Genomic DNA, 26,702 nt, shown 5'->3' on the forward strand with positions numbered 1-26,702 from the left:
GGAGACCACACAGGGACCATAAGCAAACAGCCAACCCAGCTGGGAACTGCGGGTAACAAAACCAGATTTAACCAATGGACATCGGTGTAAATACATAATGAGAAAGGGAAGCCTGTAAAAAAAAAAAGGACAACTGCATGAGACGTGCAAATGCAGTCTAAGGAAGGGTTTGAGTACACGAGTGGACCTGTGGAAGGAAGAGCAGCTTACTGACAGCAAAGACAGAGCACCACGAAGGAGGTGAAGCATTTGCTTTGTGTTCATGGTAAATAGAGAAAGCCTGCAGATGTACCAGATGGCAGTACACATGTACAGGCCTTGGAGGAGAAAGAAAGAGTGGCAGGAACTTGGAACCAAACCGCAGGAGCCTCCTTGCTGGGGTTTAGTCAGAGCTGACCTTGGGCATTGCTGCCTTTCCTTCTCCCATCTGCCCTTCTGGGATGGCACCAAAGGGCTACGGCAGCGGGGCAAGGGAAGAAACTGGGGGAGACGTGCACAGGGAATCAGGGGGCATCATCTTCACTGCTGCCTTCAAAAGAGGCAGCAGTCAGCATTTAAGAGCTAAGTGGCAAAACCATTACCTGATGCCTGTCCCTTACCAGCACTTCTTGTTGAGATGGAGTAAGAAAAACTATTGAGTAACACCAAAATGCTCCAATGCACTGCTGAAAACATGGACAAGTCAGTTCTGATGCTGAAGTGAAATTCACACTGTAAATTAGAAATATGGTTGGAGAAGTCGTCCGAACATAAGCGTGTCACCCAGGACTGCACAAATTCAGCCTGGCACACATCAGGAAGGTGCAGCATCCTCGGTACGAGTCCTGGTGCTGTTTGTGTACATGCTGCTTTGATGACGTGGCCTGTAGGTGTATCAGTGGGACATAATAACAGTTGATTTGGTGCTCAATAAGGGGGAAAAAATAAAACCTTTTAGAATTGTGTTACATGTAAAAATAAAATGTGTGCACAAAGTAATAATTTGTATTAAAAGCAATACAGTAATTAAAAGAAGAAATTAGATCTGTTAGTAAAACTCCTGACCAGGAGGAGTTTTACAGGCTGTTTGTACACTTACATGGTACTGATGTTGGGTTACATATTGTTTTCCATATCCTAACGATTTCAAAATGATGAGTGTTTTTTCTAAAAGTACGTCTTAGTTCAAGGAAAGAGATCTTGAACTGATTCACCTCATGCTCGGAAATAAACAGGGTTGTACCAACTGCCTCTGTCCAAGATCTGACCTGATAACTCTAATTTACGCCTCTTTGGTGACTCCTTCAAGGTATTAGTCATTCAAATATAACCAGAGCTTGTAAATGTGTGTTTAAATTTGTAGTAAAAGGCAGAATTTTAGCTTCTGAGGGGCTCTTGCAAGAACCAGCTGGGAGCTGTGGAGCAGTGTTGCGTGGTGCTGGTCGGGAGCGATGCTGACTGCAGCAGAGGGACAGCCTGGCTGAAGCAGCCCTTGCCCAGATGCTGTTTCTGAGAGCTTTCTGGATACATCACCCCAGGATTATGATAACCCACGTGTCAGACTGGAGCTCTCGAGGTCCCTGAAGACTTTGAATCTCTCAGGAAATCTGGAGGGCCATGCAAAAAGGTTTTAGCAGCTCTCTGTGAAATCGATGCCAGCTGAAAGATGGACAGTCTGGAGGCAAAACAGCTGACTCGGTAGCACTCAATGTGCTTAATAATTTTCAGCACACTCGATAAGAAATTAAAACAAAAATTGAGAGGGATTGCAGGCTACGGAGACAAAGCAGAAGAAAGATGATTTACATAGAGAGTGGGATGGAGAAAAAAACACAGAAGAGCTTGGGACTGCATTAGGGCCAATCAACATGCTTGCCGTTTGGGGGGTTAAGGCCCTCAGTAAAAGCTCAAAATATGATTTCCTGCTCAAAAACAAAACAGAAACCCCCACACTCACCCACACGCAGAGCAAGAAGCTGCAATGTTCTCCAAATTAACCCTTCCCAAAGTGAGAAGGATTTGATAGCGAAATGAAGTCTCTCAAACCTCTCCACTGAGGTGGTGAACACGGCGGGCTGCTCAGGCAGGATTTGGCCCGGTGTCCCTCATGTCACTGATGGGAAAAGGAGAGAGGTGGAGGTGTCCAAGCCACGGAGAAGCTGATGCCATGGAGAAGCCCTTGCTCCTTGCAAATATTTAAACGATTCTGAAGTGAAATGCATTGGCAGCAGTTTTGGCAGGTGCTGTTCAGACTGAACCACCAACCTGTGCGAGTGAATCACCCTCTTTGGAGGCAGTGTTTGGTAAAATGCTGGTTCAGCAGCCAAGGCGTTTTGCAGGTGATCTCTCTTTTTTCCAGCTGTATAGAGTATAATGAGATGTAGGTGTCGCTTTGACGTGTCAATAGCATTAAAACAAGCATTCCCAGAGTCTCAGAACAACTTTGGAAAAAGCCAGGAGTGCTGGATTAATGTTCAACAAACAGTCGAGCAAACAAGGAAGGACAATTTTCATTTCCCCTGGGCTTTCTGCGTCGATCTGTGGGTTATGCAGCTCTGTCAGCGTGACTCGAGGGGAGTCGGAAGGAAATTCTGAGCACTCAGCGTGATGCTTTATGAAAGAAAAGTCTTTTATGAAAAAAAAACTTTACGGCAAAATATTCTCTACAGAAAGAGAATCCAGCACGTTTGTCCCACTGAAAGCCTATCTAACTTTGTAATGCCTCTGCAGGTGCCTTGTGCCGGTTCTGCGCTCAGATAAGCATACGCCTTGCTTGAAAAATGCCATTTCTCAGTGTTAAATGGGCACACGGGTTTATCTGTAGCTGGTAAAACAGATACAATAATCTCGGAGTGAAAATATGTGCCATCCCGTGAGCTAAGTAAGCAATATTGATAGCTGGACGTAAAATGTCTGTAATACCATGAGACACTTTATAACTGTCTTACAAAAGCACATTAAGCAGTGAGAACTTTGTCATAACAGAAGAAATATGTTACTTCTGTTGCTGCAAGCTTAATAATTATGCTTAATCACCCATTGTTTGGTAATTCAAAATTTAGAAGGGTGTTTTGGTTTAATTTTTAAGAGTTCTCAGAGTTCATGTGCTGTAGAAAAGAATCGCTGGGAGGCAGTTACAGTACTCTACAGACCCTAATTTACCATTAAACCCCAAGTTTCAGAACTGCTGCCCCAGCCACATCCTTCCTAAAGCCCTTCCTGCTGAGCTCAGCGACTTCAGCTTTCACTTAACGGGGCCAATTTCATTCCCTGAGTTGATTTGAACTTCAGCCCTTTGTCATCTACCTCTGTTTGTGTGCATTTATACATACATAATTTTTTTAAAATTAATATTTCAATCTGGATATTTAAAGTATTTTAATTCTGACTATCTCTTTCAATGGTTCCTATAATTACAAGGTACATCATTCATTGCAGATTTAAATATGCTTCCTTCCCACACAAACCCAGCATTCTTTCTTTCTTTCTTTCCTTTTTTTTTTTTTTTTCCTTTATATTACAGTTAACATATTTTAAAAGTGTCTTTTTTTTTTTTTTTTTTTTTTTTTAAGTTTTTGGATTAAGAAATCAGTTCCTCCTCTTTCTAAGAGTCCTGCTCCATTGCCTTCGCTGCCCTTCTAACATTGGTGCTAGGTTGTGTTGGTCACAGGAAAAAATACCAGCAGCTCTTCTTTTATTAGATAAATGTTGATGTTCAGAATTACAAGTTTAAAAGCCCAGCATTTAATAAAAGTAGAATTTTATATCCCCAGCTATAAGATACACTTGTGTTTCTAAACTCTAGGGTTTTAAGCATCCATCCGTTTATGAGATGGTGTCAGGATCGGCCAAGCTACCCATGTAGCTCAAAAGAGGAGAAGGTGCAAAACCAGCCCCAGAGCACTTCCCTGGGGTGCAGCAGAGACTTAAACCAGGGGTTTTATTGTTGCAAGAAAGTAATGTAATCACATATTGCCTGCACTGCTAGAAGAGGAACAAGCCTGTTTATGAAGTTACTGAAATTTAAAGAGAAATAACGTTGCCAGATCATTGCTACAGAATTTAATTTTGACGCAGCCTTTGCCTTTTCCCCTTTCCCTTTAAGACTGTCTGGGTAACAGCAGTGCTTCGGCAGCAAGGCTCTACATCCAGCTCCTTTCTGCTGTTTTTTTTTTTTTAGCCTTGTCATATCAGCTACAGGGCTTAATTCTAATTTGCTTGTTCTCATTGAAGCACCGCTAGCTGGTGAAATGCGGTGAACTTAAGGCAGGCCAGAGCTGATCTTTTGTAGCTTCATTAGGATTTTCAGGGTACCTCCTCCTCGCATTATTCTTCCTGTTAATAGAAAGTTATTTATTGTTTACTCTGTAGTGACCTGCTGATGTTCTGCTTTGTTGGGTAATAGCCATTCTTTAAAAGTCTGACCTCATTCTATTAGATGCTTCCTTTGTTAAGTGCTCCCATTTCTCACTGAAGCCAATACACAAGGCTTACTAAAAAAAAAAAAAAAGGAAACAGTCCTCCCATTAAAGCCAACGAGAATCTGTCTCTCAGATGGTTTGGACTGTATTTTTTCCTTATCGTTAAGAAGTCTGTTTGTCTGTCATTTTTTACTGCTTTCATCTGTTCTGCCATGGCTGCTGATCGATGCCTGTGACAGCTCATCATTAAAAGGAGAAGCAGCTCTTTCAGTGTCAAAGTCAACTCGCTGAAAACTCTCTGTAATCTCTTGTCCTCATAGATTTATGGCAAATGAGAAAATATTACAAAGAACTGGAAACAGTCACAAGTAATGTTCTTTTTTAACTTGGCATTCAGCTGCCCTATGACCGCTGTCTTTTATTAAAGCAGTAGAAGAAACAAGATAATGAAATGAACGGTGAAGCCTTTTGTGGCATTTCCCTGTATGAAATATACTGTTTAAAAATAAATTACAATTGTGATAGCTGCTTCAGATTCGTCCTGGGAAAGCTCAATGTGACTGGGATAAATAGTTCTGACTTTGCTGATGGTGTCCTGTTATCAGATAGCATTGGCAGGACCGAACAGTTAACTCTTGCAGAACAACATGGTACATCAGAGAGACAAGGAAAAAGCAGGGAGGAGTTACGGTACACAGAAATTCTGTATTTAATACGTGGATGTAACGTCAGTTTAGAGTAATGTGAGTTACAGGCACGCTTCAGAGACAACCTTGCATGTTCCCTTAGTCTTTTAAACAAACCATGTGTGACTACAAAGGGTTCTCAGCCTGTTACCCAAGCCAGGATAGTTTCAAGCAAGTTCTTTCTCTTCACTTACCTGCTTATCTGCATATAATACTGTTATTTGTCTAATTGTTTCTATTCTTGTGTGTTTGGTATGTGAAAATGCAGCGAAGCCATTATGCAGGAAAAGAAAAGGAAAGTAGTTGAGATGATTATTCTGTTATCAGTCATGACTAAGATGAAGAGAGATATACTAGCAAGACATTGTTCCTAAAATAGCTATCTTGCAAACAAGAAATGTCAGTCAAATGAGGTTTAAATTAAATTCCTGATGGCAATTACTTAGAGAATGATCATGTTCCCATTGAAATTATTATGAAAATTTGCACCATTTTTAATGGAAAAAGAATTTGGGCTTCAGATACTGGTTCTGAAACATATTTCAGAATGGCCTCAGCTTTTTCCATATGTTTATATCCTGCTAAACCCAAAGTTATCCTTCTGCATAATAGGTACTTGGCTGAACTGTGGCTTTAAGAAAGACTCTGCACAGGATTGTATGAAAATGAATTAAATTGAGAAATCGGTACTTGAATGAAGTATTGAATGGCCACAAACAAGTGACCTCACTGGGAGGAAAAGTGATGAAGTAAAGAAATGTGATGTGTGTTCCAAATAAAGAACTGATGAGTCAAGTCATGCCCTAATTGGAACAGAAGCAAAGTCAAGATGACTTGGAAATAACCTTGATAACAGCAGAGAAAAAATAGCTATCAGTCCGAGTTATGTTGACCCACAGAAATTCGGAGAATACCAGTGGGTTGGGAAGGCATGGTGATTTCTCTTTCTCCAGGAGTGGGGATTCTGAAAGTCCTGCTGTTACAGCAATTATCTGAAGGCATAAACTAATATGGCAGAAGTGGTATTCAGCGACCTACTCTGTATTCCCAGTAATACATCTATTACTCATGCAGTCAAGTCCTTTTGTTCCACAATAAGGAGAAAACATTTTCTAAATATAATATGTTAAATCAGTATCTTTATGCTGCAAGACACAAACAGCTACCGCTGAATGATTGCTGACAGATACTAAGTCCCTATTTAATCTTGCAGGTTGAGACATTCTTCTAAGCATGGCTCAGTAGGAAGTTAATTATAATCTTCCAAAATGGGAAGATTTTTCACCTGAGATGATTAGGATACTAGTTTGAGGCATGATATGTGGGCTCCTAGCTAAAGTTAGGGACTGGCAACAGCTTTGGCTCTGTATCATTTCAAAAGTAACACCCCTGCTGTCACAAAAACTTCCCTGGAGACTGAGATCATGATGATTTTAGATGCAATCAATTCCTTAAGTATTCATCATTGTTGATACATTTGCATGTTGGAACATCATGGTGGTTTGTTCTGTGCTCTGAGGCAAAATTCACAGCAAATTCTAGCCAGATTTCTCTGATTTCATTTCAGTTTCAAGGATTAAACAGGTTTGAAGAAAAATAATGAAGTAAGTTTTGGAAAATGCAAATGAGATTTGAATGTGAGATTCAGTTTAAAAAAAAATAAATCAGTTGCTTATGGTAAATTTGCTATTTCTTGGTGTGTTCAGACTGCGGTGGTAACTGATTGTAATATTTAAATTCTTTTTTGACCCGTGTTTGGCTCGGCTCAGCTGAGGTGTTTATATGCAAAATATAGTTGCTTTGTTTTTCTTCTGTAGCTTTTGGAAACAGAACTAGACTACCAAAGAAATTCTCGTTTGATGAGCACTTAAAACCAGGTTTGATAAAGCTGGGCCTTTGGGTTTTCCACTGCAAACTTTAGGTGGAGGCTGGGGTATTTCTGTGGTTCACTGCTGTGCTTTTCCAAGCTCAGATTCCAAAACTGTACACAAAGCCTCAGTCTCCATCTCTGCAATGGCCCCTGTGGATGCAAAACAAACTCCCTCCTTACCAGATTGCTGCTTGTCCACCCAGTTCTCGTGGTAAGCCTGTAATTTGCTTTGAGTCACCTGTCATTCCCCAAAGGACTTCGATAGCTAATGACTGCTCATTACTTACCTTTCCTTTTGTAATTCATGCACGCTATTGGTAGCTATTTAATATTCACTTCCACATTGCTAGTGAAAATATGTAAAGAGAAACTAGAATTTCTCCACCCTTCATTCACAACTGACTAAACAGCCCAGGAATCTCAGCCTGGGAAACAGAGAAGAGGACGACAGGATGGTGCAGGTGGGAAATACACCACACACACACAATCACAACCGATGTGGAAAGGCTGCTTAATCCCTATTACAAAGTGCAGCTGGGGAACATTGGATAAAACTAAGGGGTAGGCTAAAAGTGAGCCTCTGAAATAAGGTGTAGTTGTGGAACTTGTGAGATATTATCTCTGCTGAAAAATTTAGAGATTCAAGAGTGTTTGGGCAGATTCATGGAAGAAATATCCATCAAGACTATTCAGTACAAGACACCACCCAGGGCTCAGGAAACCTGAATGGCTGGAGGCTGAAAACAAATTCTGGAAAAGTATGGTTATGTACTGCTTACCCTGTTTGTATTTTCTGTCTGGGATCCACTTTCTTGGCCAGAGACAGGACGCTGGGTCTTTAACTTCACTGTAAGCAGTTTTTGGTTTGATAGCATACAACTTCTGAGATATGTGAGTTGGCTGGTCTGGAGCATTCATCCAGTTCCACAAAAATATTATGTTGTAGGATATTTGAATTCAAAATACATTTTGAAATGAAGAACAAGTCCAAAGTTTTAAGTGGAAAAAAAAAAAATAAAATAATGAGATAAGCATAAAAATATCTAGCAGGAGCTTCACTCACTGTGCCTATATAGTTTTTACTCCCTTTTCTTGATGCAACGTGATCAGCAGAGATTAAATTCATTGTGTGTTCTGCTTGTCTGAGATCTTTCTTTAGCTCATTTCGGATGAAAGTGGCAAAACTTGTTGCTAAATTTGTCCTCTGGGGCTAGCTGGCTACTATTCTGTAATAGCCTGAGAAAAGTGTGATGCTTTGATGGTGAGAGTGAAATAGCAAGTATCAAGGATCTTTATCAAGGCATTGACCTATGAGCGTCATCTCTTAAATTGGTCTGCTTTTTTATCCGTAAACAAGCTTTTTAAAAACTTGCTACAAAAGTACAAAAGATGTAGATGGAAAAATATAATCATAACGCTGAAGAAGGGATTCAATAAGGGCCTCTTCACTTGTCCTTCATATAATCATAAATGAATGCAAAAGCGTTTCTTGCTGTTTCTTCACATAATTGACTTCTCTTGCCTTAGTAGGATGGGGCATACTACATAATGAACTGTTTAACAACATGAAGCTGTTTATAATATATTTTATACCACAGTTCTCTAAATGCATACATGAGTTTGCCTTTATTCACATTTTTTAAATATCAGTATAATCAGGATGGGATACAGACTCTCACATCGCTATTTCTAAGACTAACTCAGTATCGATTGAAGATTTTCTCAGGATACTCTTCTATAACTTAACCATTTCTATTTAGTTGGATTATTATTTTTATATTAGTTTGTAGAATTTCAAAAATCTTGCTGTAATATTTGCTTTATTAAGACCAGATCGATTTGTGCTGTGTGTAAAGTATCTGCACAGCTTACTAGCTACAGCTGTGACCCTGGACTGAGAATGAAAACACTGCGCTGTCTTACATCAGTGTGAGAGCCCACCCTCCCGACTGCCTGACCCTTGTGTACATCAGTTCCTGCTCTGGAACAGTTCTGATGTAGACACAAGCACACAACCAAACATTTTCTGTGCATCAGGACAGTTCTTTTTCCTTTCTGAATGAGAACGAGTCATGCTAATAGAAGCATGCTTTGTACCCACGTAAATTCAGCCACACAATAGGAAAGAGTTGTACTGCTCAGACAGTGCAAGTGTTGTTGAATTGTATCGTACAAAAGATTAAAGGTGAAATAATTCAGAATTTGAATAAACTTGCCCTAAGAAATTAACTGTATCCTCCCCTAGACCACCTCCACAATCGATACTAGAGCTCACATCCTGCTTTGAACGGAATCTACAGAAACTAAATTTGCATTTTTTCCCTTTCAGGGGCTTTACCATTGTAGTAAATTCAAAATAAATCTTCAGTCTTGACTTGGGCAGTTTGCTCAAACTTTTCTTTTTATATGTTTCCTTCCTGAGATCTTGCTGAACGAGATACTCTTCATGTATTCCTATATCCACACTGCTTTTTCTGCTTTGCTTTCCAGGGTGGAGCTGCGCTGTACTTGCCGTGGTTAGCATGGTTCGGATTCCAGTATCAGTAACTGGCAGGAGGAGGGGAACAGAAGAAACTGGCCTGATCATAGTATTCTTCCTTTTCCTTTGTTGGAAAACTCGCTGGATGAATGAGTGCAAAGGTTGTGGGATCCTTCTGAAATAATCCTGTTTAGGGACAAGGTTGACACAGATTGACAGAAAACTTAGATGGGAGTGCAGCTCTATAATATGCTTCTCTGAGAAGGCATATTCCTAGTACTGCTAGGAATCATCCACAGAAAATTTGCAGAGATATTTTTATCTCATAAATAATCTGTTCTTCATATTCTCAAGTGTATGACTGATACTTTCAGAGAAACTGAATGAGCAAGCTACGCATGGATGCTGTGAGTTGGCCACAGTTGTGAAGTCTACAAAAAGGACAACTGAATGATTAGAGCTCATGTTACTGACACTGAACAGGCTGAATTTGGGCTGCAGATCCTGTTTATTATTATTATAATTCCTTTTCTACTAGGGTAGGTAAAAGAGTATTCTCAGCAACTTTGCCTTGTCATAGAATTAATTTTAAAATCAATAAATATTTAGAAACTGGTTACTTTGAAACCTTCATCTAATAAATGTACCTGGCAGAGGGAAAAAAGGTTATAATGTCATGCTGATCATACAACAACATGCTGTGGAACATAATGAGCAGAACTTGCTGAACAAATTAAGCTTCTGGAATGCAAGAAATATTCAGCTGAGAACTGCGCACCAAATGAGATCTGATATCCTCACCTGAAAACTGCACACCAAAGGAGATCTGATATCCATACAGTCATGGACACGGGTGAGATGAGATACTCTGAAAAACAGGTATAAAAAACATTTATATATATATAATTGAAATATTCGTTTGAAACCCAAGACATAAGACCTTGGTCTTCCTAACTTATTGACTTGCTATGATATTGTTGATGTTTTCTTTCTCTATAAAAGCCCATTTCTTTTTGGATCTTGCCAAGTTTTGAATTTCAGTGACATATTGCTGCCTTTTTAAATGAATATCTTTTGTTTCTTTGGTTGTGAAACCTAGAGTAAAAGAAATTCTGAAATTACTTTTCTGAATCAGTCATTATTATATCTACCTGTATCACAATTTCACTCTTGTAATCTTTGACAAGAAACGAGTAACAATGCCAACTTCTTCAATCATTGCTTTACTCTGAACTTCTCAAATATTATAGTGTTAGGACTTTGGGGATGCAGGGCCATCATTTGTATCCTCATAGTGTTTGAGACACTAAAGAAAAGCCTCAGTAGCATTAAAAAAAAGTCAGATGCAGAGAGCCATCTGCAACACAAGTTTTAAAAACCAGTTCTTGCTGAGCACTCAAGCACTTTCAGAAAGTCACTTCTCAGTTGATTTCCTTTGTATGTAAATTAAGATCTGTTCCACGGCACTGATCAAGTATATGAATATTTAATCTCAAAGAAAAATAAATAAATAAATAAAAAGCTTTGCCCCTTTGGCTGCTTGTGGACACACACCAGTAACACTAAGGAGCAGAGGCACTGGGGTAGGTGGCAGTGTGTGAACCAAAGGCTCACGAAGCTGGGGCTTGTCACCTGCTCTGCCGCTGCGTGTTTGCTCTAAGAGCTCCGGGTACACATTATCCTACTACAACAAAAACAATGTTTACAAGTGACCTATCCTAAATAGTTCTATATTTGGAATGTAAATTCTCTCTCAATATTAAGAAGTGGTAACTCTGGTCCTGTGTTTTCTCGTATACTTTTTATTTTCTGAAGGAGCACATTCCTGGTACACAGTCTCCGTTTCAGTCCAAAGCATTTGTCTTCCACGGTTGAGTTACAGACCTTTAAAAATAGGTTTGCAATGGAAATGCTGACATGCCAGCTGGCTCTTGCTGCAATGACACATCCACAATAGGCAACTCTTCAGCAGGCTGGGTGGCAGGGGACGGTACCGGTGAGCGCTGTGGAACAGGTTGCCCAAATTTAACCAAGGATGGCAGCAGCCAGGCATCTTCTACCTGTTTGTCCGACGACTGACTTCTGAGTTAAAAAAAACAGCATTCTGGACTATGGAGTGTACCATTTTGCTCCCTCGATCGTACTAATTTCATCAAAATTATTTGGCAATTTAGAACAGTTTGAGACTTCCTTTTCCAGCTTTATCTAAGGGGCAGGGCTCACCGACAGATCGTGCGGCGCTTAAATAAATACTCGGTGTCAGTGAGGCAGTTTTCTGTCCTTAAAATTACGTATTTTCGGTAGCACCGTCGAATGTTTTCCAGCTCCCAGCATCAAACAGTGCTGGGAAAACATTATTTTCTCATCCCTGGCCTTGTATTTCCCCCCTCAGGTTCGGAAATGCCGCGGCGTTTCTCTCCAAGCCCGTGCCTGGAAACAAAGGCGGCCGCCCACTCGCGGGTCGGTAACCAGGGAGAGGCGGCGCGGCTCCCCCGGGCCCGGCTCGTCCTGCTGCTCGGCTCCCTGCTTTGCAGCCGCCTCCCCTTCGTATCCTGCCACCCCCGAGTTGCAAAAAAAAAAAAAAAAAAAAAAGTAAAAAATAGACGCAGGGAAAAACTTTTCTCCCTCAGTCTCCTCACCGGGTAGCACAGCCCCAGGAGGCTCCGCCGGCGTTCGTGAGGGGAGCTCACGGCGCCCCGGGTCGTGCGGGCGGGCTGAGGGGACGGCGGCTCCCTCAGCTGGGGGCAGCCTCGCTGAGGTGACGGCACCTTTGTGCTTATTGATTTATTGATTGATTTATTGATTTACTGATTTATTGATTTATTTTTAAATGCCCTCCTGCTCTCCGAGGCCTTCGCTCCTTCTCCCCCATCCTCACACAGCCCCCTCAGGTGCTGCCCGCCCCCCACCATGAGGCGGGACGGCGGCTCCCTCAGCCGGGGGGCAGCCTCGCTGCGTTGAGGCGACGGCAGCTTTGCGCTTATTTTTTTATTAATTTATTGATTATCCCTTAAACACCCTCCTGCCGCTCTCCCAGGACTTCACCCTTCCTCCCCCAGCCTCACACAGCCCCCCAATGCGCTACCCACGGAGCCCTGCAGCCGAGCACCCCCCACTCCCCGGTCACCTCCCCTCCCTCCTCTCCTCTCCCCTCCCCGTGTCAGGGATTCTCCGTCCCGCCCTGACGTCACCCCCGTGCGGCGCAGGCCCTGCCCCCGGCGGCCGCCATGTTGGGGGGTGTGCGCGGGGGAGCGCAGCGCGGAGCCGCCCCCGCCGGCCGGCAGCAGCCGCAGCCGTGAGCCCGAGCCCGAGCCCCGCCGCGCTGCGCTGCGTGGGCGGCGGCAGGGGGCTCCGCCGCCTCCCGGCCCCCGCGGAATGCGCAGCGGCACCACCACCACCACCACCACCATTACCACTACCACCACCACCACCAGCAGCAGCCCCAGCAGCAGCAGCCGGTGGCGGCGGCGGCTCCCCCGGTAGGGAGCAGAGCGGCGGCGCGGCGCGGAGCCGGGCCATGGTGCCGTTCGCTCCGCTGGAGGACGCGGAGGAGCCGGAGCCCCGCCACAAAATGGAGCTGTACGTGAGCGGCGGCGAGGTCAGTGCGGGGCGGGGCGGCGCCGCGGGGGCTCCCCCGTTACAAGGGCACCTGCCCGCCGGACACCGGGAGCCGCCTGCCCACGGAGGGTGCCTCCCGGGGAGCCCCCTCCTCGCTCCCCGGTCCCCTCGGGTAGGGCAGGGCAGGGCAGGCGGCCGCGCCCCCCGCGCCGGGGCAGAGCCCGGCCCCGCGGCTTCCTCCGGCGCCCGCGGCCGACGCCACTTCCTCGCGGCCCCGGCGGCGGGGGCGAAGCTGGGGGTGGGGGGGGGGGTGCTCGCAGCACGGTGCCTGGGGAGGGGAGAGGGGGTGTTGGGGCTGCGTGGTCTCGGGGTGAAAATGCGGCCCCCGAGCTCTTGAGCCGCCCCGGCAAAGTTGCGGGAACTTGTGCGAAATCGCCTCCGTGCCGCCGGGAGCTCGGGCAGGCGGCAGGCACCGGGAGCCGGTTCCTCGCTGCACGCCCCGGGGGGCACCGGGGTGAAGGCTCCGGGGCACCGCTCGGTGCCTGCCTCTGCCCCTAAGGCGGTGCCGAGCAGGCGGCTGCTGGTGCTCGGGTGCCGGGTTGTAGCTCCGCGGGAGCACCGAAACTTTTCCCCGGCTGAATCGCAAGCCGGTGCCGGTAGGTGTGACAAAAAGGGGGAGGCTGCACCTCGGTGCGTTTAGACGCGCAGGAGATGTTATCGAAATAAAGCTGCTGGGAACTGGTCGGACTCGCTTGCTGGGATGCGGTGGGGTTCGCTTATCGGGAGCGGAGAAGGCTGCAGCAGATTCGTCTCCGTGTACAAAGTGCGCCCAGTCGGCCTACCTGCACGTTTGGGGATGGATGAAATAATCGCCAGCGAAGGATCTTGGTGAAGTTTACTCCTGATAACGTCGATACGTAAAGGAAACATACAGTAGTTCACAATAGGAATAAATCCATGGGATTTCAAACGCTGTATTTATTTTTATTCTCTGCTGCTGGGTCTACAGAGTGCCACATCCAAGCCCTGTAATTACTGGACATGCATTTCTACACCGTGCCTGCTACACTTTAAGTATCTTAATGGTCTAATACTTAACGCAGTTCATGTACCTTAATAATAGAGAAATCCTAATTACGTTAGTGAAGCTAAAGGTAAGGATTAAAAAGCCAGCAGAAGTATTAAAGCCTATTTGTTGCTATTATGGTTTGTAAAAATAGCACGCTGTACTTAAGGTATGAGGCTTACTGAATGTCTGAGAATGTTCTTGACACCACTGAGCTATTCTTGAAGAGTATTGCGATATGGTAGGGTTTAAAACACACACACAGTTAAAGTGTTGCAGTTGAAATGTAAAACTTTGTGGTTGCTGCCCAGCTCATGGTACTTTTTGTCTGGGCAAACACCCCTCTGCAAATGGCTCGTGCTACTTTCAACGTCTTGTGTTCATGCTGCTCCCGTGTACGGTCTCTGCCATAAATACTGTATTGACAGCAGGATTGGCAGGAGGACCTGTGATAGCTCCAGCACTGCAGAGCTCAGACAGGTGGTTCTGCTGACTGTGGTGACGTCCGAGTTATCTTCAACGCCTCCGTGGGTGTTTGTGAAGAGCCGGGAGCTTGGCAATGCATTCCTGTAGGAGCCTGGCTTCGCAGTCCTGCTTACCCAGCCAAGGTGGTGTGGGGCAATGGATGGATGTCCAGAACAGCCCTGTTAGCAACAGTTGCTCTTCAAATTGTGCTTTCCTCAAGCCCCTACAGGAACTGCTTACCTAACAGTGTCTGCATAAACCTGTTTCAGTTGTGCTCTGATTAAAATGAGACATCACATTTGTTATGTCCTTGTTACATTTGGTTAGCAGCCTTTAAAACTTCATTTATACCAAAAACAGTTCCTTCAGGTTGCCTGTGAAGTTCCCAAATTGCGTTAGCAAATACTATTGTCGTAACACTTCATCTAAGTGGAGTTAGGAGAGATGTAGTATTCATTGGGAATTTTACATTCAGTTGGTTTAGGGGATCTAGGGGGGTGGTTTAGTTTAGATTCTTCACTTAACATTTATAGAATGAATTATTGCTTATAATACTTAATGTAATCCTGTGTTTACGATCTGATAGGTCTAGGTGACCTTGCGCTTGCAGGAACTATGGTCAACTAAGAGATGGTCTTCTGTTTTAAAGACTAAATTATTTGCACTTACTAGAGCTCTTGTCCATTAGTTGTACCACAGGAGGAAAAAGTGGTGAAACAATTCTCTCTGAGGAATCTGCTTGTTGGCTAAATTTAGAATTACATTATTAGAAATAAGTGCATTTCCAGTGAAGTAGCACTTGTGTCGACTTGATGAACTAAAGCAGTTGGCAAAGGAAGAATGCAATCTTGAAGGTAGGAAACAAACTTTCATGCTTGAAGGCATAAAAACAACATGAACTTCTGGAGGAAGTTTAGAATTAAATTATTTTGTGCTTTTTCATGTTGGGCTGCTTTTGAAGTGCTGAGGATTTGATTTTGAACTGTGCGCCACGAAGTTTCTTTGTCTATTCTTGTGTTCCTATGACAGTGTCACTTCTGAAACAGTTCTGTGGCTATGGGAATTCCTTAAGCATATGTAAAAGCTTTAGTGTCATGCAGTTTAAGCTTCAGATATCAGTGAACTTCTTTCCTTTGAAATACAGGATTAAAAAGTAGTTTCATTGTCAAAAATAGATACAATAGAGGTATTGATTATAAACAAATGTAGCAGATCAGTAAAATGACTGCAATCTACAAAGAAACAGAATACTTGTGAACACTTTATTCGCCAAGCTAACAAAATGCCAAAATACTCAGAAATGGGCAGAATACGGGACTTTTGGGGTTTTCTGCTCACTTAATAGAAGTGGTATTGCACGCGTTTCAAGTAAGAACCGCACTTGCCTTAGCAAGTGTATGTTGTTGACAATATTAATAGTGTGAATTGCATAAATGCAACTTCATACTCATTTATTTGTTAAATAAGTACTTCAGAAACTGATTGCTTAACTGGCTGCAAGTGACACGGAGGATAAGGCTGGAACAGCAAAGTGACTGGAAATGGAAGTATTCAGCTAGAAAGCTGAGATGTGTTGAAAGTTGCAGCCTTCAAAAAGACGTGCTCCTAAGTGGAGCGTTGCTGTTGTTGTACATAGTCTGTCCATACCAATTTAAGTAAATACATCTTTGATTTGGGTCCATCCTTTCAAGCATGTTATGATCCTGGTCCGTCAAAGGCCACTGAATTTTGTCAGTGTTAGGAGTTGCATAACTCCTTTGTGAGTAATTACTGGCAGTGACGTGGATGACTCAGCTACCTAGTTCTGTGCATCTCTGAAAATTTCCACAATTAGGCAGTGCTATGCCAAGAAAAAAACAAGTACTAGTTGCACAGAACTTGCGAATTGGGGGCCCTCTTCCATTGCAGCCATGTTCACTTTTCATAAAGACAAGAACAAGGTGCCTTAAAAAGGGGGATGAGATGGGGGAGTAAGCACATTAATTCTCTTAGATGGAAAAAAAATGGATGTCTTTATGCACTGGAAGGTGCTGCAATAGAGTAAGTGTTTTGATATATCACTTTTGAAGATCGTTGTGGAGTTCTGAGTCTCTGGAAGAGCCAGGGCTCTGCTGAGGCAGCTCACCTCGCTGCTTTGGAGAAACTGCCCAGTGACTCTAGAAGAAGTGTGTCATTTCTTACCTCCTGATGTACAGAAATTCAATGTGTGTGTGGATGTAGTTCTTTATTACATTAGGAATAAGATGAAGTACGTTGTTTTCATCAGTTTTCAGCCTTATCTGTCACAAAAGAGGACTCTGAGGCTGCTTTACGCGCGTTTGTTGTGGAGCTTCATGCCTCTCCCTGTCAGGCAGCACCTTCGGTCCTCGCAGATCCCGGTGTTCACGGCCACGTTTGTGGCTTGTCTGTAACCGATGGGAGATGTGTAGCTCTCCATCTGATAACGGAAAGGATCAAAATGTTCGCTTAATCACTAATTAAGTGCTACTGAAGGTCTGTTAGCCTGATTGAATGTATATTGTCTTTGCCACAGGAAAACAAGTTTGTAACTTTCCCTAGAAATTGATGAGGGCCTTAGGAACTCTTCTAAAGGTGGATGTCTCTATCTCCCTCTCCTATCTGATCCATTTAAAGTAGGTGTGAGGGAATTTCCTGGCCTGGTCTCTTGAGAGGAGCTGAGCCCAGCAGTGGGGTCTGAGCAGCGAGGGGCTGGGCAGGAGGCCCTGGGGTGCCCGGGCCCTGTGCACCTGTGGGGCCTGGAGCTGACAACAAGACTTTTAGACATTGTTTTAAAATCAAATCTCTGCCTGTTGAGGTGTGCACAGAAAACCAAAGTTTCTTAGTCCAGTCTCAGGAAACACAATTCAGTAGGCCAATGTGTGGTTAATTAAATTAATGATGCAAACTGTCTGCAGGTGTGATTCGAAATAAAAGAGGAACAAACATGGGCGCCTTAACATGTTTTTTTTCCCCAAAAAGTTGTTTTTTCAAAGCCTTTGGAATAAGGGGCTCCTAACGTAAGCTCATGCTCTTAACATTTTGAAATAGGTTTTTGAAGAAATACTTCTGTAAATAGGAAGCAAACTGGTTTGTCTTGTGCTTGCTTGGGAGAACTGAGAGGGGTTGGTCTGGCTGTAGCTGCGGTATCAGCAAATCAGGGCAGTGAGGGAGAAACCTGGGAGGTGCAGACACTGCTGTTGATCCATACATAAAGCTGAACCTGTCTGAAGCCAGGCTAGGTTATACATGATGAGGAACACATTCTTACTTCTGTTAATAAAATTCCTGGGTCTGCTTTCTTCCTCCTTTTTACCTCTGTTTGAATGCTGAAATGAAGATGTTTAAAAACAGGACAGAGCGAACCCACTTGACTTGACAAGGAAAAACTCTACTGTTTTTCCTTGTAGTGAGGCACATTTACTGACCATTTGTCTGTTTTCTTTTTGTTTGTTTGTTTGTTTTTGTCAAACCTATAGACCATCAAACTGTAATGCATTTACCGTGTAAACAGTTAAAACATCATCAATATGTGAAGAAATACCTATATTTAGATGGTTCTAATCTCTGGTCATTCTGGGATTCCTCTGCTCTGCTGTAATTATCTGAGGAAAAGCATGCGCAATAGTAGTTAAGCCTTTTACTAGCCCACAGAAGCTGTTTAGATATTCTCCCAAGGTAGTATGGTATAGGCCCAGCTAGTCATGGGACCCATTGCAGCTATTTAAATTAGAAGGCAGATTGCACCGTGTTACCTCAGAGAGAGCTTGCCATTGCAGGAGTGGGACTTTTAGCCTGCACCTCTGGAAAAGTAAGTTTCTTACACTCCAGGTTGTATGATCTCAACTTTGTTCTTATCTTTTTTAATGCATTGTTTTATGTTAACTTTTATACTGATCAACAATGCGGAGTATTCACTTGAATTTTGAAAATTATTTGGAAAGCATTGATGCTGTTCGCCTCAATGTCTGAGTTTAGTTTGTGTCGTAATGAAAGTTAATATTGAAAATGTTCAGTTAATTATAAAAGTTTAGTGCAGAAGTGCAGAACAGCAGAATGATTCCAGGATGAAAGTCTCCTTCAGAATAATGGTACTTGTTTCCTTTCACCTGTTAGCTATAGGCAGGTGTTCTCTAATTCTCAGTAATAAATTCACTTTCTGGATTCGTGAATATTCACTAAGTAATAACTTAGAAATTAAAGCAGTTCTGTTCTTTATATGTTTGTGTATAAATATTCATAATTAAATCAGTAAAGGAGGTCCTAGTTGGCTGCAGAAACAGAAATTTGTACTTTTTCCCGTAAAGCTGGTAATTGAGGGTGTTGGGTTTTTTTTATTTGATAGTATAGGGGAGAGAGTGGAAACTTTTAGTTAGTGAAACTTGGCCAATACAAGTAACTGGGCAGAAGAGTAGTGATTTGCTTTTTGTCATTGATTCTTTTTTAACTGAATAGTTAACATTTTTATATTTTTATTTTTTAAAATTGCTAGCCTTTGGGTTGTGATCTGACAGGTGTGTTACTTTTTTAAACAGACTTGCTGACCAGGGTTTGCAAACAAATAAGCCAGAAGTGTAACTGTCTGTGTCTGTCAGGCAATAAAAGTAGATTTATGTGCTTGAACATAAAATTCTTTGGACTAAAAACTGGCAGACATCCCAGTTTTTGTAATTGTAGAGAGACTGGACAGGAAAAAAACAAGCAACAATGGGGGGGAAAGTGTATGATAGGAAATTGTTAATTAAGATGACATTTGATTACCTGCCATAAATATCCCATAACTTAGTATATTTGATTTGCCAGAAAGCTGAAAGTATGCTTGCATGGCGTGCTCAGAAACTGCAGAAATCAGATAGCACACTGATCTTTTTGTTCAAAAACTGATTTAAGCCATGATAGCGTTCTTTATCTGATTGTCTGGAGTTGAGCTGGTTTTGGTGTATCTGCAGTTCTTTTGGCTAGTGATGTTGGCTCCAGAGTTTAAATTCAAATAACTAATCTTTGAAAATGTTGACAGCATTTAAAGAAAGAAAAGGCTAAATGTACAATAAATTAATTTCAAGTTTAAGTCCACGAGTGGAGAATTGTATCTTATTTCTGAACACCTAGAGGGGAAACCCTTTTCTTTACTAGTTTTTGGACAGCTTTGGCGGGCTTCACATTGGCTCAGGCTTGAACGCAGTCTTACAAAGCTGTGAAAAGAGATCAGGTGGAGGAGGCTGGAGTTCATATCTGGTGTGAATTTTGGCATTGTGCCTTGATGTATTCAATTAATTTTGTACAATACTAAGTATAGTGGGCATCCCTCCCCACTTATCTAACTTGGAAAAAAAAAATATGCAGAAAAGGAAATAAGTTGTGCAGCAAAAGTAGTACATTGGCTTCGGTAGTGCATGTGAGGTTTCTGAATCCAGGGTAATAGGTTAGTGAATTTTGGCCTTGAGGGATTAAGGTGGCAGTGCATGATGTGTGTGCATGACAAGGAAGTGCTAAATATGCCAGCTCTTGTTTAGATGGATGGGTCTTCTGTTACGTGCTCATCCAGACTTGCAGTTAATGTGAACAGTGTGTGTGCTGACTGTGGTTAAAATAAATAGAAAGTGAGAGAAGAGCGAAAGTAACCGAAGCCTCATACTAGTTCCTCCGGTTACTTTCGTCAGTGATGAGAATGTAGTCCAAAAATAAGCGCTAGCATCTTGATACAGGAGTTGGAGAGCTATGTTAGGAAAATCATTCGTTTAGGACTCAGCTCTTAAATGGTGTACTTGAAATCAAGAGTCCTTCTAGAAGAAGCAGTGCAAGTGGTTGAGGGTTTGCTTAGATGACGCAACCACGATGGCATAAACCTGTCCCTGCAGCCCTACTAGTTTGTCTGGTTTTCCCTCCTTAAATAGGGGCATGGTCTGTAAGGCATTTCGAAAGTCTTTGTAATCCTGTGTTTTACCGATTCATGTACCGGTAACCGTACCGTATTTCGGTGTCTTAAGCACGTATTTTAAGTAAATAGGGAAGTACAAGGAAAGAAAGTCATTACCTAGTCTGAGAACTTGCTTGCTTTAGCTTCTGTTTTCAGGGAAAATGTAGTTGTGAGTTTCCGTATCTTATTTAGTGTGTTCTTGTGTGGGATCCGTGCCACGTGAAGGTAGTGATGCTGAGCAATTAACGTATAAACAAATTAGCAATTATCACTAGCAAAATCCGTAATTGCCTTCACCCATTTTATCAGGTATTTCCAGTTTATAATTAATGTTTTGCATGTTGGGACAAAGCATGCCCTTTCTGATTCTTGTTTTTTTATCTGTTAAACAGCATTGAATCATTTGTTATTTAAGGAGAGATTGAACTTCATCTATAAATCCAACTCTTCTCTTACTGTGACTATGGGGTTGGTGTCTTCTTTATACTGTTGGATGAAGTGGGGTGTGTTGTGGCATTCCCATGTAAGAGTGTGCTATTTATTTGCTCCAATGTAAATTGGTTGAATTATGAACTCTGCTTTTTCAAAATTATTTGGTCTTAATGTTTTGTCTAATGCATTTTCCATCTTTCCCCTCTTCAGCTAAATGGCCTTAAAATGGCAGATGAGCCTATGGAAGAAGGAGAACCATATTCCTACCATGTAAGTCTCTGATAAACGTTCACTTCAGACACTCATTAGCCTTACTTCCTTATGAAGGAAAAAAAAAAAAGGCATTGCCTGCTATTTAAGTTTCGAACCTGTCACTTTATTTGTCCAGATCTGAAGAGGCTCTGTCTCAAAGATGTCTTTGAAAAATGGCCCCTGGATAGGGGCCTGAAGTGGCTTGTTTGGGAAAGTTTGCAGCATGAGGCAGTGCTTTAAGGAGAACAGATTCTCTGTGCTGGAGAGAGCATTTACAGATCTATCTAGCTCAGGTCAACCTCAAACCTCTTATATTTTGTGTGCTTAATGTTTCTCTCTCTACAAAAGCAGAAGTGATAGCGTATTTCTTGTCATATAGTTGCTTACATTCATCTAGAAGATACTTAATACTTGTCCAGTGCCTTGGTAACTTGCATTTTTAGGAAATTCTGAAGATCGGTGTTCTGTTTGCTGGCTAAATCTTGCAATAAACTAAAAAGGCTAACTTTGTGGTGAAATGCCTGACTTTGGTAAAAACTGGCTATCATTCTTCAGCGCACACCTCTGTATTTTTCAACAGTATCGTGGAAGAGGGTATCGAGTAGATCTTACTGCTTGGTATTGAAATAATAACTTTTAATTAAGTGATTTAGAGACTAAACTCTTGTGAGTTTATGTGATGTGATAGTTGTCTGTTTCCTGGTGTGGAGTAAGTAAATAAACCTTCAGCCTGGTCATCCTCTTCCAGGTAGCAAGGAAAGATGAGCAATGGGTTGTGCCTCAGTCTTTCACTGTACTCGAACCAGAAGGATGTTGCAGAGCTTGTTTGTTGGGTGCTTGGAGCAACATACCACTCAAGCTGTAACTAAGTTAGATGGCAAAAAGCCATAACTGATTGTGGCGTTTCTTTCAGTGCTTTGCCTTCTGTTTAACCTGCTGGGAAGAGTTACCTCATTTGCAAGGTGGATTACTGAGAGCTGGTACCTGAACCCTGCAGTAGATTTGCTGCTCAAAAGCAGAACGTAAAATCAGATAACCAAATTTGCAGTTCATGGAGGCCAAACTAGAAAGGAAAATGAAACTGGCTTACATATCCATGCAACTTTTTACCCGCTCATTCATTGCTGATGATGCAGAGATCTTTTTATACTTCAGCCATACCAATTTCTAGGGCTTTAATGATAGTTAAGTAGCTGAAATTATATAGACATCTTTTGTAAAGGCGAAGCTACTTATAAAATTAACTCATTTAATGCATCTGAAGTTATTCTTTATTTGCATGGAAAACATTTTTCTCCTCAGTCACATTTAGAAATACTGTCTCCGCAGCAACCAAATGTGATGTCACAGGCTAATGACTCAAGGTGGGTGATAAATAGAAGAGCAGATGAACTCTTAAACATCTTTTCTCATGCAAAGGTTCATGGTGTTAAGCAACACAAATTAAGATGTTGAGGTAAAAATGCTTCTAAATAGAGCATTTACATACTTCATAGAAAGAATGAGCAGTTAGGATTCTTCTTCCCCATGGCATATAAGGAGAGGAACTGCTGCTTTCTGTCATCAGATAACTTGAAATGCTGGTCTTCTTACCTGCCTTAAATTCCAAGCATGGGAAGCATGTGTTACAAAAAAAAAAATGTGCACCTTTCATGTAAATACATATATACAGAGTCAGCAAGATGGATGGATGAAATGAAGTTGGGATGTATATATGCTGTATCATTAGTGTATGTCAACTGATTTTGTGAAGAAAGAGGGGAAGTAAGTAGCCTATAGCGTGAATTGAAGAATTGACTTTGTTATCCAGCAGTGACTTGTGTTAATACCTACCTTTGCATAGGAAGCAGGCAGAACAAACAGCCCTTTTCCAGAATATGAAATAGGAGATGTAGGGGAGACTCTCATAGTAACAGCTGCACTACAGTCTGTAAATATATGGAGATGCTGGAGCTCCTTCCATTGCTGGATGAACAAAAGGCAATTAAAGCATAGACAGTTAATGCAGTGTGATGGTTGCCTGTTATTTTTTCATTAGTGTAGTGAGTACATCCACATCTGGATGATCGGATTTCTTCCTGATCTTCTGTGTAATGTGACCTAGAGAATTGCATTTAGAAGTGTGTCTATCAAGTCTGATAAAGCTGACTGTAAACTTCTATGCTTGCTCTTAGGCTGCGAGACTTTGTATAGTCACCCTGACCATGACTGTAGTAAGATGTTTTCTGTTAAAACTAACCATTTCATCAAGTGGTCTGTCTGATGTCTTTATCTGTCAGACTCCTTGTTGAAGGAGAGGAATGCACTGCAGGATTTTGTTTTTATTTTTCCTGGTCCGTCTTCAGTAAGAAAAGTTTGAGGTGAAGAACTGACGAGAAGATAGGAGAACAGTTAATAATTTGGATACCCTAAAGTCCACAAAGTACTGCAAATTGGGTGGGATTTTCTGTTGTCATTAGGTTTTATTTGCTGAGCACAAGAAATTCATTGGTGTTCTTGATAGGGCGAAGGGTACGGTTCCTCTGCTATGGGCAAGCTCAGATTGCTGTTGCAGGCCTTAGCATGCAGTTCAGTTTCAAGAGTCCTTATTTTGACACCTCAGTTGTTTTGCCTCACAGAATTTTCTCTTACGTATTGCATGCCTATAAAATTTATGGTGTAATCTGTTGTGTTTTCATCACGAATGGTTGTTTTTTCACAATTATAGCTGTTGTGCCCTACTTATAGAATCATTAAGGTTGGAAACGACCTCCAAAATCATCTGGTCCAACTGTCCCCAACAAACGATTAGACCAACAGGAAAAAGGCAACTAGATCTCTCCCTGCCTCAGAATTGCCCTCAGCTTTCTGAAGGAGGACTCCACACAGGAGAGTTTCCCTGAGCCTTGCACCTCAGAGCTGCATTTCTTCTGTTGGATGAAAGAATTCTCAGAGTGATTAGGATGACTCATGTATTATTTATGCTCTTCAAACAACGCATGTTCCTTTAGCGACAGTAGTGGATGACCATATTTATTATTTGCTGCTGTGAAAAGCAGTAATTATCTAAAATGATGAAATTCAATTTAGCTTTCATTAAGGCTATTTCAGGAAAGGGAAAGATGAGAAGAGCAATCACTGGGAAAACTAAAGGCAACTAAACCAAAGGTAAAGCATAGAAGGATCACCTCAGACTTGGTTTAAAAATCTGTATATTAATTCCTTTCATGTAAGAAAATTCATGTTTGTTTCAGTTGTAATATTCATGACTAAAGAAAATAAGCATTATTCAATTGGGTGAGAATTTGACTTCAGCTTAGAGTTTGAAAACACGCATTTGTTTCAGAAAGTATGGATGGGAAACTTTCCATTTGAATAGCTTTCTTTTAGGCCTCATTAAAACTTAATTTTTTTAAAAAGGCATTTATATGCAAATCTAATAAGAGTTGATTAATTCTGGACTGTTCATTGTTGTATTTTGTTTGCTTTGAAATAATAGGATGAAGGAAGTGTGAAAGAAATTCCCATTACCCATCATGTGAAAGAAGGATGTGAGAAAGCAGATCCAGCACAGTTTGAACTACTTAAGGTTCTTGGTCAGGGATCGTTTGGAAAGGTAAGACAGCACATCTTGTTTTCATCTGAGGGCTGCTTTCAACCTGCTTTGTCTTACTGATGTTAACACTAATAGGAATACATGTTAATGTTTTACTTCCATTGTAATACTACCAGGACATTTCAGAAATCACGTTAGGTATAAAGCCAATAATTCAGAGTACAAATAGATGTGCTTATGGGTACTGCCCTGTTTTGGAGGAAGTTACCCTATTTTACTGTTTATTTTTTATTTGTATTTATTTACTTTGCTATAACAGCCTTTCTGGCTTTACCTTTTTAGGAGGAATTGACAGTTACTGGAAAAGCAACATCTTTTTCTAGACCTATCCAGGCATTCAGCCTGGGAAGGGTTAGCTCAAGTATGTTTTTGGGGCAAGAAAGTGCCATAGCTGAGTCACTAGGAACATTTGAGAAGATATTGACAGATGCAACCTTTTTCCAGTCTTGCGCTGGTGCAAAGAGAACACTATTTATAGCAGGACTCCAAATCGTATCAGACCCAGATAGGCAACAGCATCAGTCTCTAGGCAGGAGGGTGAGTCTGTAGCAGCTCTGCAGGAGGTCTGCCATGGAAAGTTCCCCTTTGCTTTGAGCAGGGAGGCATGTTTGTGGTTCATCTCAACTGGTATCTGCAGCTTTGTGGAAACAATGGCACCAACAGCAAAGGATTTTACCGCTTGGGTTGTAGAATTAAGTGTGGTTTTTATGCAACAGCTCTGGCATGTTCTGTTTGTTCAGTGCCATGGCTATTTGAAATATAATCGTGGTGTCTTCAGCTGCCTTAAGACTCTTTTGTGCAGTGTCTGGTGAGGAAGTGGAATGAATTTCTCTGTTCAGTACTTGTGCGTCCTCTGCTGTTTAGGTTGATGCTTGGGGGTGCCAGTGGTGTAATAAATACTGGTAGACATTTACAGAGGAGATGATGGTTCGTCTTTTAATGATGCTACTTGATCAAGTGTGAATGTTTGATTCTTCCACAGCCCCTGCCTCCCCGCTTTCCCAAATGTGAAAGCTTTATTGATGGAGGTACAGAGTTATGATTGTGGTAATTTAGAACTTGAGCTGAAGTAACAATAAAGTAAATAGCCTCGGAAATGTTTAATTTTTATTTTGCTGTATTTGTCAGGTGATCTACAGTTCCAGACACTAAGTGAAAAATTATTTAAATAGGTTATAGAAGAACTGTGGCAACGTTGCGGTAATTTTTTGTAATGTGCCACTTGCAGTCACATTGCAGAAATGAAATTAAAAATGTTTCAGGCACTAATTTGAAACACATTTATTAAAACAGTAATCCTAGTGTATATGTAGACAACTTATTTTTTTAAATTAGTCTGTTAAACTAGATTTTTGCAACACTTGTACCTTTTTTCTTTGCAATCGCCTATACATATTTTTCCAATTTCCTGTTCTTTTGCTGATTTTTTTTTTTCTTTTCCTGTTTTGTGGCAGGAACAAACCTCTGTATAGAGTTGAATGAGAAGGGAAAAATAATTTAGACATTAGATTGAGAAACTTTTCCTTATCTGGTGAAGTTGGCTGCCAACTCCCTGTGTGCTGCTTCTCTATAGAGACTTCAGATGCTCCATGCATTTATTCCTCAAACTTTGTCTCACCCTGTCTTGAGGTTCAGCGCACCTGGTATGGACATCTTCACCCTGCCTCAGTTTGTTTCTCACTTTACAGTGCTCAGGCTTCTGGTAGCCGTAGGAGCGCTGTTGCTCAGAATCCCACCAGCTTGGCAAAACGTCTGTTGCAGAGCTTGTAAAGCCTGGCAGAACTTGGTTCAAGAACCAGCTTTAAGAACCAGATGGTAACTGTTACATCTCTGAACAGGGGTGGTTTTATCTAATGTTTGCTGCTTGCTGTTCAAAAGAGAAAACAAACAATGAAGATCAGTAGCTGTTGCCTTCATGATCCTTGTTTTCTCTCTCCAGTTCTGTACCTCCCAGGCCTTTTCCTTTGGGTTTAGCAAACACAAGG

At 41.9% G+C, this 26,702-nt stretch overlaps 1 protein-coding gene across 1 annotated transcript in view; it reads left to right on the plus strand.

Annotated features, from left to right (window-relative positions):
- The first annotated feature begins 12,663 nt into the window (after positions 1-12,663).
- RPS6KA6 (ribosomal protein S6 kinase A6) overlaps positions 12,664-26,702 on the plus strand; it is a 41,806-nt gene continuing 27,767 nt past the window's right edge. The window contains exons 1-3 of the mRNA XM_084294369.1: positions 12,664-13,033; positions 21,081-21,140; positions 24,601-24,717. Of these exons, the coding sequence (XP_084150495.1) occupies positions 12,953-13,033; positions 21,081-21,140; positions 24,601-24,717 (258 nt within the window). The 5' untranslated portion in view covers positions 12,664-12,952. The remainder of the gene's footprint in view (positions 13,034-21,080; positions 21,141-24,600; positions 24,718-26,702) is intronic.

Source organism: Netta rufina (assembly GCF_964035555.1).
Source record: "Netta rufina genome assembly, chromosome: 12".
Classification (NCBI taxonomy): domain Eukaryota; kingdom Metazoa; phylum Chordata; class Aves; order Anseriformes; family Anatidae; genus Netta; species Netta rufina.